General features: G+C 37.7%; 1 protein-coding gene across 3 annotated transcripts in view; it reads left to right on the plus strand.

The window, feature by feature from the left end:
- WDR64 (WD repeat domain 64) overlaps positions 1–16880 on the plus strand; it is a 60636-nt gene extending 43756 nt beyond the window's left edge. For 2 of the 3 annotated variants that reach the window (XM_015234787.3, XM_072948560.1), the window contains exons 22-28: positions 1573–1631; positions 4632–4741; positions 8055–8243; positions 10770–10875; positions 14165–14245; positions 14885–14998; positions 16316–16880. In XM_015234787.3, the coding sequence (XP_015090273.1) occupies positions 1573–1631; positions 4632–4741; positions 8055–8243; positions 10770–10875; positions 14165–14245; positions 14885–14998; positions 16316–16399 (743 nt within the window). In that variant the 3' untranslated portion in view covers positions 16400–16880. The remainder of the gene's footprint in view (positions 1–1572; positions 1632–4631; positions 4742–8054; positions 8244–10769; positions 10876–14164; positions 14246–14884; positions 14999–16315) is intronic. The other variant, XM_072948561.1, reaches the window with a different exon arrangement.
- Positions 16881–18161: the final 1281 nt, after the last annotated feature.

Genomic DNA, 18161 nt, shown 5'->3' on the forward strand with positions numbered 1-18161 from the left:
TTCATTGTCACATTCTCTTTCGCTGTGAGCCACCACAAGATCCTGTGTATATTTCCCTGTGCTACACAGTACAATCTTGTTTATCTATTTTACATTTTGAAATCCCAGTCTGTCCCTTCCCACCCCCCGTCCCCCATACAGTTGGTCTTAATTCTTTCATGTGACACAATTCTTTTTTTAATATTCCTTTCTATTTCCTTTCTTCTGTCTTTTGAATTAAGCCTAAATTTCCTTTTCTTCTCCCCAGTACTTTGAAAGATTATGTATATGTGTAAATGAACATGCATATGTAAACACAGTTTTTAATTTTACTAGTGTTTACCTTTAAGTTTTTCAAAAAGTAGTTAACCAGCTTATTAGAAATTAGGCTGAAACCTCATCCTTCCAGTTAAACAGAAAGCTTAGCCTACTACCTTTCTCTTTTTTCCAAAACCACCCCTTCACTTATTGTTTAGTAATGTAATCTTGAGATTACAGGTACTGCTATTACATTTATATCTAAATTTTATACCTCCTCTTTAAGAATTTTGTTTTCATTTCAAAAGTTATTTTACAAAAGTCACAACAAACTATTTTGTATCAGAAATTATTTGAGTCTTCTGGAGATTATAGAAAATAATTGTCTATGTTTGCATTCAGTATTACCAGTAGATTTATAACAGATTTTTAAAGTTATCTTTATTTAAATGAACTTATTTACAAAACAGAAACAAACTCACAGACATAGAAAACAAACTTAGTTACCAAAGGGGCAAAGGGGGAAGGAGGGATAAATCAGGAGTTTGAGATTAGCAGACACAAACTACTATATTTGTAGATACTGACAGGCATATGTAGAATAGATAAACAAGATTATTATGCGTAACACAGGGAAATATATACAAGATCTTGTGGTAGCTGACAGCAAAAATAGAATGCGACAGTGAATATATGTATGTTCATGTATAACTGAAAACTTGTGCTCTACACTGAAAATCGACCCAACATTGTAAAATGACTACAACTCAATAAAAAAAAGTGAAAAAAAATAGATAAACAAGGTCCTATTGTACAGCACAGGGAACTGTGTTCAATATCTTATAATAAATTATATGGAAAAAATCTGAAAACAGAATATATATATAAAACGGAAACACTTTGCTGTACACCAGAAACTATCACAACATTTTAAATGAACTATACTTCAATCAATCAATCAATCATTACCTTTATTTTATCTGTTTTTATTACTCACCACCAGCCCTTTTGTACTCTGATATTCTTATTCTTGACTTCTTATTTTTATTTATCTGTCAGTCTCCATAGTTTCACCAATATTGTTTCTGGTTACAGCAGAACACAGAAATCTAAGATCAGGCAAATTGTTTCTTCTTTTTAAAAATAGCTTGTATATTTTTGCACTAACTTTACCCTCTATGTGGTAAGTCTTTTCTAACAAAACACATGGTTTCTCAGATTCTGTTTTATTTACCATTGTAAATGCCTGAAGCAAAACAGTTTGGCAGTCTGGGTAGTATTTACTTACACAGCAAAATATCTAATGAAAGATTTCAATGTTTACATTTTATACAGAAGGACATGTTATCCTTTGCAGCATTAGTTCCTTCCTGGATCCACCTCATGATGAAAAGGTAAGAACTGTAGTTTTAGTTTAATTAATGAACCAACACATTATTTATGGAGCATTTCTTTGTGCTAGATACCACAAAAGTCAGAAATACAGGACAAGACTGCCTACTCTCAAATCATATTTAATACTATTGAAACTTAACCTATATGACAAATCACAATGGTCTCCTGGAGAAAAGAGGGGATGAGTGAATAAGCCAGTCACTGGTCACTCTGCGTCTACTTCATATTTTGACTTACTTGTTAGAATCTATGTAGAAACCCACAGCTTAAAAGAATTCATACACCATCCAGTCCTCCACAGTCATTTTCTGTGTCTTATACCACTTCATAGAATAAGGTTCCATTACCTTTCCTGAAAGTTCAACCTAGTGTCCTGCCATTATTCTTCTCAAGAAACTCTTCCTCCCCTGTAGTCTAATCCTCCTTGCAGTTAAACATATGTTATTTTACTTTTAGTGTTAATGCAATGTAAATGTCACCATCCTTATTTGGTAACCATTTAAATATGCACTTCTTGTGTGTATGTGGATATACAAACATCTACGTGTATTAGATAAAAACTCAACACTAATTAAAGAGTAAGCAAGGAAGCACTAATTATCACAGCCTTATTTCCCTGTAAGTTAATACTTCAAATCCAAAAGCTGAATAATAGCTTGAATAGTAACGTTTTATTTTTAGTTATAGGTATTAACATACAGGTACATAGATTAGGTAGACGCCTTACAGAGTTTTACAATGGTTATTACTTCAAACATTGTTTCATTGGATCTATAGAGTTTTCTTTTTGCATCCAAGAACCCATTATAGTTTTCATAAAGTTCAGATATTTATATTTGGTATGACTGCCTTCAGTTTGCAGAGGTGAAATCAGGGAGTGGCTTGCTTGGGATCACGTAATAGTTACTGATGACATCAGGGCCAGAACCAGGGTTCTTGTCCTCTAATCCAGTGCTCTTTACATGTATAACACATACTGCTGGCAAATGGAAAAAAGTAAGTTTCAACTTAGAAAGCATGGTTCATTTATCAACAACTAGAAATGGCCTACAATCAAGGCATGCTGTGAGTGAACAAAAACAATCGTATGCTAGAACCACGTGTGAAGAGAAGAGTTTCTAATTGTTTTCTCCTACTCACAACGATTATCAATATTCTATTATTAGTTTTAAAAGGTAAAAACATGATTCAAAGCCTACAGTTTTGTAAATGGGCCTTCTACAAGATGGCAATCAAGATCTTTCAAAATTCAGATAGAATCTTTAAAAACAAAGTTGTGTAATAATATTGAATTAGAATAATTGTGGGGTTGATTGGAAAGCATCTTCACCAATTTAAAAGAAGAGAATCTATTTTAATGACTTATTTAAATTCTTCCCTATTCAGCCTCATTTCAGCCTTTTCTTTATTTGGACAATGTGATTTTCTAATTTGTACCTGGCTGCCTATTTATAAATATAACACAGAATCTGCTTGTAAGATACCTCATTATTACATAGACTAACATATACCATGCATTAAGCCAGATTCAGTCACAGATTACAACTATAGTGAAAACTTAATATGTCAGTCTATAAATCAGAGATTACATCTGGTTCTCTTGCAGCTATACTGTTTAAAAGATGCTGTATGGAATGCAGATATTCTAAGAGATAGGGTAGCCAAAATCTGTCCACAGAAAAAGAAATAATACATGATTATATATACAAGCTTACAGAAAAGAAAAGTCTTAGATCAGTGTCTTTATAATTACAGGTTGTAATCCACTAGGGGGGTCGTCAAATCAATTTAATAAGTGGCAAGCAGTATTTTTACGAAAATAGAAGAGAATGGAGTGGGCTGAAATGCAATAGAATAGAATAGACAGTATCAGTGTGCATTGTACACAATGCGGCTAAGTACCCTTTGTGAAGGATATTGCAGCTTGTTTCAGATGCATGAGCTGGAGTTGTATGTGGTCACTGGGTCATAAAGTAAAATGTATTTCTTATTATAGATACAGTCTGTATTAGAGAAATACTTGCCTTAGAGAATCTAATCCCAAGGCAGAGAAAAAAAAACCTTTGGATGACCAAATGTTCCTGAACAGCTCTGAGACAGTAAAAAGAATACAGAAGAGTTTACCCTTGCTCTCTAGGAACAGGGGGTTGAATCAGAAGGTCAAGAAACTGTGCCTAACCTATGTGAAAGCCTAAAGGAACATGAGCCTCACAGAACTCTAAGCTGCCAGAATTCTAGCTCCCTAGTAGATGACCAGGAAGAAGTAAGGTCCTACTCTGGGTGCATCGGTGACAGAGGGGGACACATTCCAAGGGGATACTGCTAATAGAGCAAGCTCCTCGGTTGACAACTCTAGTTCACACAGTTTAGAAATTTCTTCTGAAACCCATTTAAGGGCTCTGTACTGGAGGATAAGTCACTTTCTGAAGGAAGGTACCAATCAAGCCTCAAGACGTTTTTGAGAGAGAATGAGCTGGGTCCATTCCTTTGGTTAATTCCTTGTGGATTATAGTGATCATATATACCTCACCACCACCACCAAAAAAAAAAAAAAAAAAAAAAGGAATCGGGATAAAATTTGGAAATGGGACAAGTCTTTTTGCCAATCACCCCTTTGGTCTCCTTTCTACTCTGCTTTCTCCTGCTCCTGATTATATCTTTCAGTACCCTCACAACCATTCTCCTAAGGCTTTTCCTTTATCTGGTCATCTCCTAATCCTCAGCTAAATGGATCGCTATGCCTCAATTAAATGATAAATCGCTAAAGATGTGAGATACTTCCTGTCCCGGGGAGACGTACAGATTAACCAAACATCAACAAACAGAATTTGGGTACCTCAACAAGCAAGAGAAGAGATAATCAGGGTGGGACTTCACTGTCTTGAGCAGATGTCCCCACCATTCACTCATAAGCTTAGTGATTTAATGGTTTTGCTCAAGACTGAATTTGGATCAGTACATACTTATTACAAGGGATATGCTTTCTCTTTGTTATCTAGAAATTCAAACAGCTGCTTGCCTGGCGTGCTCATTCTTTAGAAATTATTCAAATAATCTATGTAGAAGATAAACAAGTGGTGCTTACGGCCTCCATCGATGGCTCAGTAAGGTATGGACCTTCATCTTGTGAATTCAGGGTTTTGAGTATAAGAGGTAAAAGGATTTTAAGCTAAGGTTTACGTATACACCATAAGTGCAACTTGATTAGCTGATTAAAAGAAAGAAATAAACAAACAAATAGAAGGTGGCACAAAACGGCCTTGAGATGGTGGGCACTGATTTATAATTCTTTTCCATACCCAAGGAAATGAGATGCCATGCTCATCCACATTAAAAGGTATAATAAATACTTCCAATATAAGTGTTTTTGTAGACTATTTCACAATATTAAGCAATATGAGTAGCTCAGAGAGACAGACTCAGGCTCCGGAAAGACCACAGGATAGACAGGATCAGAAGTCATTAAAAAGTCCTAGAAAAGAACACTGAGAAAAGTGAAGGTGAGCTAATTGTTTCAATGACAATGTGACTGATGCTACAAAGCCTCCCTGTCTTTATGGGTCTCTTCTTCCTTGGCTGCTTGGCCTGCATCAGAGGGGTGAGCACAGCGCTGTGACTGGAGTGACCGGAGGTGATTCACTAGGACTGTGCTAGTTAGATGATTTACTAGGACTGAGGCATAGTTATATTCTTTAGAGAGCCTCCCTTCAGGATCAGCTTTTTTTTTTTTTTTAACTGAGGTATAATTTACATGTAATATGTTAGTTTCAGGTGTACAACATAATGATTCAATATTTGCATATATTGTGAAATGATCACCACAATAAGTCTAGTTAATGTTTGTCACCATACACAGTTACAAACATTTTTTTTCTTGTGATGAGTACTTTTAAGATCTACTATCTTACTACTAATAACTATAGTGGCCATGCTGTACAAAGCCAACTTGCTTTTAATTGCCTAGTAATGCTAAGTGTACATACACAAACTGCTAAAAACACATACATATAAAGAGAGAGCAAGATAGAGAAAGAGAGAAAGGAAATGTCATGACATTTCTTGAGACAAATTGCTATATATTAAATGTCTGAAAGTCATGATAATGAATTATACTTTTATGGGTAATAAAATTAGTTAAGATCAAGAAAGACAGGTTTCAAAGTGTTTTAGAGTTTAAGCATAATGAAGATGAAAAGGAAGAAATATTTTATGTTGCACGAAAGGCCCTGGACTGAAATCCAAAAGACCCTAGCTAGCTGAACAAGCCTGAGGCTGGTGATTTAGGCAGGGACAACCCCATGTAGCATCTAACAGACATCATTAAGGGCTTGGATCTTCACCTTGAAATAAACAGCCACCAAAAGATTTCAAGTGGGTGACTGATATAATTTGATTTACATTTAAAAAAATAATGTGTGGGGAATGGATTTTGGAGCAGCAAAAGTCAGGGCAAAGAGACCAGTGAGATGTCTGTGGAGTGACGTGGACTAGGGGAGTGGCAACAGTGCTGGAAATAAGTATCTTGGATTGGAGAACTATTTAGGAGGCAAAATCCAGAAGATGTGAAAGTTAACTGAAAGAGAAGGTAAGAGACAGGTGTCAAGAGTGACTCCTGGCATATAAAACTGGATGAATATTGATGCCATTCATTGAGGGAGGAAGCACTAAAAAAAGAGAACATTTAGAAATATGTGGGAAGATGAAGAATTTTTAGAAATGTTGAGTCTCAGGTGAATCTTTCGGGTAAGGTCCTATTTGAGGGCAAACAGCTGCTTCCTCTGATAGAGCTGAATATGTTTTATTCATAGGAAAAAATGAGATAATGAGATTTCATTATTATAGATGTTTTCCGCAACTCTGTCCCTGGGGTCTCTGCTCCAGCTTATTTTCAGCTACCTGTCATCAGAGTTAACCGGGCACTGTAATGCACACACATACACACACTCCCCACATGTTACATGTGTGCACACCTCTGTTGTTATGAGCATTTCCTGCTCAGTCACCCGTGGCATGGAGAAATTACTTTTACGATTCCTTTCAGTGAAGATCTCCCTAAACACTCAGTTCAAAAGACCTAGCTCTATTAATAGCTTTGTCAGAGTACAGTTGTCTTCATAACAGGGTCCTTCTGCTAATACTAGCTGCCAGTTTCTAAAGAAAGAAGCAATTTTAACAATCTTGCTTGTCAAAAAGATTGATTTCATAGTAGGAAAAAGCATAATAAAGACTTAGCTCTGGGACAGAGGATAGAAGGGGCTAAAGATCCATATCTGAGGCCCAGAAAATCAGGCTGAGAAATAGGATCAGTCATTTGGGAAAGTTCCACAGGGAGCAGGAAACACCAGAAAACAAGAGAACGAAGTTACTTCAGTCCTTGCCTCCAGTAGAATGAATTCAGAGTTGTCCTGAAGTTAGTCCCTCACCCCTCGGACTTCTGTGTTGAAAGGTCTGGTCCACTTCACTTTGGCCAAGGCTCCGGGAAGGCCATGAAAACATCTACACAGTGTTAGGAATTAAAATATGTAAGGAATGTAAGATGCTCATGTTACACACTCAGGACACCGTCAGGTGTAAAGATTCCTGACTGGACACCTCTGTCCTTCCTGCTCCTCAGTGCCTACCACTTTGATCTGGGATACCACTTGGACTTTGTGGAATCTATTTTTAGTTCAGATTATCCTCCTCCTGGGTCACTGAGGCAGGAACATGATGATTGTTTCCATCATTTGCTCCTTTGAGATTAGGACATAAATGGGAGATCTGCCAAACATTATTTCCTTTGTGTCTTATTTCCATAAGACATAGGGCACACACTCTATATGACATTCTATATGACCCTTAAGCATGTGGGCTATTTAGAAGGTCCTCTTGGAGTGAACTGATAGAGAAGTGATGCATACGGATAAAGAGCCACTTCGTTTGCCATCTTACTGCAGAACTCAGTTGTGAAAAACAGAATGTTGTCTCCACAATAGTGGGAATTGTGCATGGAGGTTGAGATGATTTTGATAACAGTAAAACCATTAGTAGCTATCTCCTCTCATAAGTTCTACTGATGCCGATACAGAAAGTAGACAACCGAGATGAGATACGGCCTAATTCAACTAAGTCAGCATGAGTTCTGATCAGCTTCAATGAGTGATGTTATTTTGGGAAAAATCTGCTCCTTGCTTTCTGGGTTTAATAAACAGTTATCTCTGTAAAGATTTAAACTGACATTCCCCCAAATTATTATAGATTAGAATTCTAACTTATAAAAATGTTTGTGCTATGATTAGCTCCATATATTTAATAGGAAGTCGTGGATTCAAGTTTAAAACTCCTTGTTGGGTCAGTGAAAGTCTATATAAATGATCTAATGAACACAATAACTTCCACTGAATTCTAGTTACTTTCTCCTCCCTCCCTTTGCCTTTCCTCAGGCTCTGGCATGCCCTCAGTGGTCATTACTGTGGATATTTTGGACAGCGAAGAGTCTTTGAAATATCACAGACAAGTGATTTTATTTTGCCTTGTGATGTTAATGAATATCCCATAGAAATAAAAGAAGAAAGCAAGTTCACAGAAAAGAAGCAAAAATATGAATATCCTCTGGTATTTGACCAGGAAAGGTAAGAGCATTTGGTTTTGTTTGTTTGTTTTCAGATAAGCAGACGAAATTAAACTGTATGATACTGTGACTCTCTGCTGGGCACGGAGAATTCAAAGGTGAAAAGCCCAGAATTTTTTGACAATTTTGAAATTCAGAGGAAGGGAGAAATAAGCAAACAAAAGCTACAATTTGGTATAATAGTACCTCTAGGAACATCAGTTCTTAAAATAATCACAGTGGGGAAAATAAGATTTACTCAAATAAAGATCAAAGAGGTAATTGCCTAAGAAAAGGCACTAAATAAATTTAAAAAAAGAGACCATGGTATAGTCTTTCAAGGCTTGAAGTCCAGGGAGCAAATAGGGAGGATATGGTAGGAGATAAAGCAAGAAAAGCCTATAGGGGCCAAAATGCAATTAAGACTTTCATGGGCCAGCAAAAGGATTTTATACTTCATAGAAATCACTCTGGCAGACTACATAAGGGGAAGACCAGGCCTGGAGAAAAAGACAGTGAGTCTGGTTCTGGACAGGCTTAAGTCTGAGATGCTGGTGGGACTTCCAATGAGAGATCTTGAATCAGCATGAGATAGAGCTGTCTGGAGCTCCCAAAAGAGGTCGTAACTATAGATAAAGATGTTATCAACATACTAGTATTTTTAATGTGGATAAGTCATGTAGGTCCTGTGTGTAGAGTGAGAAAAAAAACAGAAAATGAAGGAAGAAATCAAGAAATAGCCTGTAAAGAGCAGGCTAAGGAAGAGAAACCAGTGAAAAAATATTAAGAAGAAATAGCCAAGATGTTGAAAGGAAAGTCATAAACAAGTGCTATGATGGAAATCAAAAGAGGAGAGAGTCTAAGAAAAGTGGTAAAGAGGACACGTTTGTAGAACATGGCAGTGAAATCACACAGGACAACAGAAAAGTAAACACTGGATTTGGCATGTCCATCAGCTGAAACGTCACTAATGATTCTAGAGAGTGAAATTTCAAAGACTGGTAAGTAAAAATCACATTGTCGTGGCTGAGAAATAAACAGGAGATGTGTGGTGATGACAGTATAGATTACTTTGTAAGGAAGTCAAATTGCTCTAAGGTTGAAGAAGAGCTTGTTTTGGAGAGAGACTTGAGCCTGCTTCAAGGCTCAGAGGAAGGAAGACAGTCCCCTAGTAGAGAAAAAAATATTGGTGAAAAGTTGTTTTATGCTTTTGCTAAGCTCAGTCCTGTCTGAATCTTTGTTATAATGGAAGAGATCAGTGCTCATCTGAGCTCTCAACATTAGCTAAGCTCAGCCCTAGGTGGTAGGTGTCTAGATGTCTAGCCCTTGGGGGACAAGACCGCTTAGACTGGTAATATTCAGCAGACCAGATGAGTCCGAAACAGGAAGGACCAGAGAGGACTGTCTAAGATCAAGTCTTTTAGGGAAATCCTAAGTGGGTCAAAGCTGGGGAGACCCAGTGCCATCTTCTGGTCCAAAAGTGTGGAATGGCTGTAAACAGAAATTGAAGCGAAGAGTCATAAGCCATACAGAACTTGGGTCAAAACAGAAACAGTTCAAGAACAATTAACAAGGGTCCCAGGTGGCTGCCAAAACCCCACTGAAGGGCTCAAGGCTTGCCCTGGCTGGGCAGTAAGGAGCTCTGTGGAAGAAGTCGAGCTGAAATGTAAGAGGCGGCGTGGTAGAGCTAAGATTCATCAGGCTATGGTAAGGTTCACCAAGCAAAGTTGATCAATCCCTTTGGGTAATTGCTGCACCCTGAACATCCATGTATCTTAGTACTTAAAACACCATATTCTAATTAAATTAGCATGCATCTGCTTCACTATCCTCTGAGTTCCTTAAGGGCTAGTACCATGTTTTATCCATCTTTATATACCTAGTTCTTATCTCAGCGCTTAGCACACAGTAGGCACTCAAAAGATATTGTGGAACAAATAAAGAATGACTAATGGAGAACATTACAAGCAGAGGTAACCGAAGTAAATGATAGATACAGAAGTATGAGACACTATGATGTACTTGGGATAGCTTAAAGTAGGATACGTGTCCACATTATAAGTAAATAATTATGTCTTGTCTGTAGCATATTGGGCCTTTTTCTGTAGAAGAATTCCATCCTAGGACATACTATTTAGTATGTTAAAATATGCTTTTAAAATGCTTTTAATATTTAGTTATGACTTCTCAAATATATGCATAAGTAGGTTTTAACTATAATAGAGCCGCCCTGAGTCACAAAAAAAAATCAAACATTGGTTTTGTACCAGAGGTTTCCTCATCCTTACTATACAGATTTTTTCCAATGGCTATTAATGAATTTAACTACATGGAATGTTCAGGTTTAGCAGAAATCTCTGGAGGGAAATCTGGGAAGCCATGAGGCGTAAGAGTTAAGCACAAAGGTTGCATCATTAGGACAGGTGCTGTGGGAGTCAGAGAAAGTGGGAGTCCAGACAAAGAAGGATGAAATGGATACTTGTTGAGTAGGCAGAAAATAAAAGTTGTGGTATGCGCTTGACCATTTTTTGTGTATCTTTATATGCAGATGGAAAAAAATGAGCTCAATGTCTTTGCTTTTCAAACGTACACCTCCTAAGGCCTTTGAAGTGGAACATGATTTTAAGTATTTCAAGTGTCTTTCTACTCCCAAGGTAGGTTTAAAAACCAAAAAAGAAAAACAAGACAAAACAAAAAAAAAAATGCTTTGGTTTTTCACTTTTGGTTTTGAATTTAGATATGTCCAATGTATTAGCTTTCTACTGCTGCTGTTACAAATCGCAGCAAACCCGGTTGCTTAAGCAGTACAAATCACTTATTTCACGGTTCTGATGGTCAGAAGTGCGACCTGGGTCTTACTGGTGCTGCCAGAGCTGTGTTCATTTCCAGAGGCGCTAGGGGAGAATCTCAGACTCCTTAGTTTGTGGCCCCCCCTCCTTCATCTTCGAAGCTAGAAATGTTGCATCTCTCTGCCCATTCCATCTCTCTGACCAGTGGGAAAGGTTCTCTGCTTTTAAGGATTCCTGTCATTAGACTGGGCCCACTTAGATAATCCGTCTCAAGGTTCCTAACCTTAATCACATCTGCAAAGTCCCTTTTGCCAAGTGAAGCAATATATTCACAAATTGGGGGTGGGAGGAAGAAGGTGTGAACATCCTTGGTTGCCATTATTCTGCCTATCCCAGACAGACACACTTCTCTTCAGTGCAGAAATAGGAGAGAAATGTATACTGCTATTTATTTCTATTCCTAACACTTTTAAAAAAATGGACACAGCATGAGTCTTTAGGCTAAGGTCTGGCATAAATGAATTAAAATGGATTTCCTCAGGATTTTCTGCAAAACAAACCAAACTTACCTCCCATTAAAACTTATCCCTCATTACTAACCTACAGTTGCCCGACCTTCTACAAATCAGACTAATCGTTGTTTTCCTGAGCATTACTCTCAGTCTTCTGCCCCTACAGTCCACCTGGGCTCCCCTTACCACAACCATGATCTCTCTCTATCAAAGTCCATCCTTCTTTGTAACTGACAAGCTATTAGTATCCACAATAAGAAAAATCAAGAAGAAAAGACAGTCCAATTTTAAAAATGGTCAAAGACTTGAATAGATAGTTCACAAAAGAAAAAAAAATTACCAATAAACACATGAAAAGATGCTCAACCTCATTAGCAATCATGGAATCCATGTCAATAATATAAGATACCGTTTTATACCCGCCAGACTGGCAAATATCACAAAGTCTGACCGTGTCATAGGTGTGCATTTGTAACAATCAGAACACTCATCTGCTGGTGGAAGTAGTGTAAACTGCTAGAATCACTCTGGGAAATAATATGACCGACGCTATCTAGTAAAGCTGAAAACAGGCCTACTCTACTAAGGACATACCCTGGGAAATGCTTGAGTCTGTGTTTAGGAGGCAGAAACAAGAAAGCTCAGAGCAGGTCTGTTGGTAATAGCAAAAACCTGAAAGCAGCCTAAATGCTCATCAACAGTGTAATTAGTAAATAAACAATGATGTAATTACAACTTGGAATACTATGGAGCAGTAAAAATAAATGAATTTGAATAACACTCACCTACACAAAGGTTTGAAACATACTATTGAGTGAGGAAAGTTTTGCATAAGAATATATGCATAGCGATTTCATTTAGATAAAAATAGAGAAGAGGCAAAACGAAATAAAATATTCTTTTGGCAAAAACCATATAAGGTAAAACTATAAATAAAGCAAGAGAATTAAAAGCACAACACTTGGATCGTCATTATGTTTGAGAGCAGATGAAAAGGACGGAAGCCTGTGAACACCACGCTGAAAACCTCTAAGTTGAGGATATTGCTCCAATTTGTAAAACACAGCTGTGCTTATAGTGCCATTATTCTTGAACGGTATCAACTTCATATTTAATAAATATGTAACACTTTCCAAATAAATCAATTTTTATAAACGCTACCCTTCTGTCCAAATGGAACTCAGACAGCTTCTCCCAGAGGACAGGGTGACAGGCAGGAAAGGGACTGGCTGTGGAATGTGACAGACTTAGGTTTAATCTCATATAAGTTAGTTTATCTCTTTCCTCATCTGCAAATCCCTCAAAGAGCTGTTATGAAGATTAAAATGAGAAAATGTACATCAGGTACATCATAGATACTAGATAATCAATAAATGTTCATTCTACTTTACGAGAAGAGCCCAGTCTCTCCCTGCTTTGTGTCTCATAACATGTTCACTTACCATGTTCTACACTGAATTAGAATTATTGATATACTTCCTTTTAAATTTTATTTTAATTGAAGTATAGTCAGTTATAATGTATCCATTTCTGGTGTACAGCATAGTGTTTCAGTCATACATACATATATATATTTTCATATTCTTTTTCATTATAGGTTACTACAATATTTTGAATATAGTTCCTTGTGCTATACAGAAGCAATATGGTTTTTATCTATTTTATATATAATAGTTAATATTTGCAAATCTCAAATTCCCAATTTATCCTTTCTCACCCTCTTCCCCCTGGTAACCATAAGTTTGTTTACTATGTCTGTGAGTCTGTTTCTGTTTTGTAGATAAGTTCATTAGTGCATTAGTGTCTTCTTTTTCCTTTTTTTTTTTTTAGATTCCACATATGAGTGGTATCATATGTAATTTTTCTTTTTCTTTCTGGCTTACTTCACTTAGAATGACGATCTCCAGATCCATCCATGTTGCTGCAAATAGCATTATTTTATTCTTTTTTATGGTTGAGTAGTATTCCATTGGGTATACTTACTCTTACTTCCTACCCCAGCAGTAAATCATAAGCTCTTTATGGACAAAGATGCAGAGAACATAACAATGCTCAGTTTTGTTGAACAGCACAACTTGAAAATAAAGATTGGATTCACTTTTAATATTATCTTCCAACTTGAAAATACAAAATAACTTTTAAAGTAATCTGAAACATGAAATAAATTTGGTGAAATCTTTAGAAAGGTTTTAAAGCTCTTGAAACAACTGAAAGCCCCCAATACTATAAGGCTTACCCTTTTCTTGACACATTTATATCTTCTCCGTTGGTTGGTAAAACAACAAAGATTTAATGCTCAAGTTGAATTAAAATACACTTTGGAATCTGATTTCTAACAGCAATCTTGTTTTGCCCATTCCTTTTCATTCTCAATTGTGTAATATTTATCTATTCACTTCTTTTCTGTTAAACTCTTTTGACATTGTTTTCAGTAATAATAATACAATACCACCAAATCTTACATTTGAACAGCTCCTTACTATATACATTACTTCATTTGATCCTCATAACTAGCCAACAGGGAGAGAACTTGCTTAAGGTCATGCAGCTAATAAGTGGCAGAGTCAGAATTTGAACCCAAGAATTTTGCCACTGATGTAATGTGCCCTTTCCATTTTAACAGTCACTTCTCTGTTTTGCAGATTCGAAGACATGCTTTAGAAGGTTTCAAGACTGAAAACAGAAAGGCGGGGATTGTTTTTGGTTCTCTGCCTATATACAGGGTGAGTTGGAGGTATTCAGGACTAGATTTGTTACAGAACAACAGGGAACCTGACATCTCACTCCTGAACCTGGGCTACCGAGCAAGGTTGGGGAAAACTGCATAACCAAGCAGAGTGATGCTTCCACAAACATGTATAACCTCAACCTCCACCACATTCTCCCATGTTCCCCATATTCCAGCTAAGCTAACTTACTTACCATTCCTTAAGCATCACTGTTCTTCCCTTTTCTGGGACTTTGCCTGGACTTCCCCTCTGCCTGTAACTCATCCACCTCTTGTTTCCCTCCAAATCCCTACTCATCCTTCAAGTCTCCAATTCAGAAAACCTGTTAAATTAAAGAATTAATTATTAACCTAGGATAATAAACCAAAAACCAAATATTACAACTTAATCTTAACCTATAGTTTCTTAACATGTTGTTTCCCTTTCCCAAGAACATGCTGATACTGATTACAGGTATCAAACACTTAAACTACAGACAGGGCTAAAGGTACAGCCTCAGAATTAATAGTGGGCTACTGGCAAAGTGGGTATTTTTGAAAGCAGTTGGACCTTATCACTCCCTATCCCCCACCCCTGAATTCACAGAAATTATCACTTTAAATATGTCTTACTAACTTTATATATGGCTTCTAGATACCAAGCCCCCCTAGTCTAAGACTGCTTCCACTAATTGGTTCAGAAGCACAAATGGAGTCTCCAGATGGCATTTCAGGAAAGAAGAAGGGGCGTCATGTTCAACATGAAAAAGTAAGTTTGTACTTAGAATTCCATTCTTATCCCATTTCTGTTTCAATTGTTACTTATTTCTGGACCTAAAATTATCTCAAATCATACTCTGTTTAGAAATACTCGAAGATTTTAGCTCAGGGAGGTGGAAATCATGAATTTCTTGGATAGAGAGAAAAATCAAACAGGACCTCTGATCTGAACAAATAAAACCTTCCTACAGCTAATTTAAGACTTAGGTTTACTAAGCTTAAAATCCAGGCAGTATGACATGACACATCTGGGGACTGTATAGTCACCGTTTCTTCCTAATCCTATTGTACTGCAGGATGGAAACAAGACATCAGTAAGTTTCTGGCTCACCAGCCAAGTCGAAGAGAATGTTTCCCATATATTAACAGGAATAACTAACAAATAAAACTTTACAGTTTACATGGTGTTTTTATAAATGATCCTCTTGATTTTCACAATCACAAAGAAAATGTTATACCCATCATAGAACTGGAAAAAAGCGGAGCCAAAAGGGAGGTTTAGTGACTTAACAAAGATCACATAAGAATTAACTGACAATCTGAGGTCAACTTCTGACTCCAAATTTCATGCTCATTCTATTAAACCATACAGCCTAAAAAACTCAAATCCTATTACTCTTTTACTAGTTCTAGGAAGTTTATATGAGCCTAACTTAACCTGTGGCATTTATCTAGTCATTAAAATACATCAAACATTAAGAGGAAAATCTAATATATGGTAATTTTTATAAGCCTCCACGCATGTAGTCAATAAACACAGAAAGGAGATAGTTATTGTTTGTGCTTAATCGAACAACAGATAACAAATACAACTACAACAAAAAGCTGTTTTATTTAATATAGAAAACTTCACATAATTTTGTTATCTTGTGCACTTAATGAGAACATGAATGATTCCTGTTAATCATCGATCTACCAATTATTTGAACAAAAATTTTTGGCAACAGTAGAGTTTTTTATAAAAATAAGAGTTATTTTAATTGTCTTAAGTAATGGATGAAACACAACCTAGCAAGCTCCTTAGTTTCCTGTTTTTAACCAAACTTTACAGATTGGGCAGTGAATCCTGCTGCCCAGTTAAGTAGTTCTAAAGTTTACCTTGTTCCACTATGCCTTTCTGGAGCCCTGCCTCCTGGTTGTTTTGTTTTGTTTTTTAAACACATTTTTACCCCGGAGGCACAAAGAAAAGTTAAGTAAATTATACTTTCTTTCTAGAAGGATTAAGATCTCTAAAAATTAGTGGTACAATTTGACTCTAGAAAACTGTCATAAAATGACAGTTACTGACATGTCCTTTATTTCACAGACACAACGGAAGAAAAGTCTGAAAAGAAATTTAGTCCCGCAAATAAATCTGACTTCTTCTTTCTTCCCAAGCATCCCCAAATGAAGAGAGAAAAATCAGAAGTGGCTGTTTTGGCCTGAGCTGTACATCAAATGGCAAGGTCTGACTGATACTCTAGTCTTTATCTCAGGGTGAAAGTGAAGGGTCCATCAGACACTGTCACCCATCTCTGTATCCTCAAGCCATCCTACTGATGGAGATGATTACTCAGGGAGCTCAGGTGGCCTCAGCTCTGAGTATGAAGCAAGCAGCAAGCAGCCCATTGGCCAACTTATTTCATAAACAGAAATCCACTTACTGAATAGGTGATATTTCTTGTTTACTGTCAGGAAAATGACACATAAAGAAACAAAGAAAATCAATAGCATAAGTAGATGTAATCAATGACTAGGTTTCCACTTCCCACCATTGTTAACCCTAATTCATAACCAGAATTATTATTAGAAGGTAAGCAATAAGAGGCAAATTAATTATGTGTCATGCTTTGCGGACTACAAAGAGAATTATTAAAAAGAAAAATGTGCCCTGTCTTTTTCATTTAGGGCAATGTCACATGGAAGAAAATCCCAGTAACTTTGGGAAACTAAGTAAATTTTTTATTCATATGAAGTGTATACACATTTCTTTTTATGTTTACTTCTAAATACCCCTCCCTCTCTGACCTAAGTTAGGTTCTTCCCATTTTTTTATTTTAACAATATTCCTAAGACAACAACCAGGTCTAGAGTATCATGAGGACCGTAAGCTTCACCCCAAGTGGCCACCAAAGTCAAAAATGTCTTTATAGTCTGTGCACCGTAGGCCCCTTTCCATGGCTGTTTGGTTATAAAGTTTCCCCAGGTTTATGCCAAAGGTAAACAAAGCTGGACACTACGTAAAGTGGTCAGGACAGATTTTAATCAATAATATATTGCAATAGGGAAAAGCACCCAGCATGAAATGAACTCACCCTGGATTTGTACAGAAGTGACTGGGCAGTTTAAAGAGGGAATGGGACTGTGCGTGAGTGATAGCTCAGCAGCCAGGGAGTGAAACATTTTTTTAAAAATCGGGAAGGGAGAGTTGGAGACTCACTTGGGACTGCTAACCAGAATTTGTGGAAGTCAGGCACCTCCCCTCCTAGAGACGCTGGGGGAAGAGATCCTATCTTCAGGTGGTGGCTGGAACAAATGCTAAATTCTTTTGGCAGCCTTGAGCTTTCTCAGGCAGGCACTTTAAGTGGGGCTGGGGTCACCCTACGGATGAAGACTTGATGTTAAAAACCATGTTGCTGTTTGTTTAAGTCTTTATAAGCCAAGTCTGAGACCTAGTTAAGAGGGCAGACGACCCTGGCCGGCCTGGTCAAGGAAAGACTGTCTCTTACCAGTTCAATTACTTAGCAGGCACTCCCTCCCCTTCCCAAAGGGGAAGGGTCCAAGGAGCATATACCTCAAGCTGCACCTTCTGTGTGCCTGGAGCCCATGTGTAGCTGCCTGTGAAGAGCCGAGATTAGCAGCACAAGGACTAGGGGAGATTTCCAGCCGGGACTCCTTTTCGGTTTAGAGACCTCAACACAAACACGCGACGGCGCTCTCTGAGCTTCTGCGCCGGGACCCGAGGCCGCAGTCGGGAGAGCTCCACGACTCCCAGCAGTTTGGGGAAGAGCTCGACGCGCTTCCCGGGCGCCACGCGCCATGGGCCCGCAGAGCCAGCTCCGCTCAGCCCTCTGGAAGGTCGCCCGGACGTCCAAGGGGACGTCTGCGGCGGCGCCGGCGGGAAGCCGGAAGGCGAGAACCGGGCTCTGGCCGGAAGTGGGAGACCGCGGACG

Source organism: Vicugna pacos, chromosome 23, assembly GCF_048564905.1.
Source record: "Vicugna pacos chromosome 23, VicPac4, whole genome shotgun sequence".
NCBI lineage: Eukaryota > Metazoa > Chordata > Mammalia > Artiodactyla > Camelidae > Vicugna > Vicugna pacos.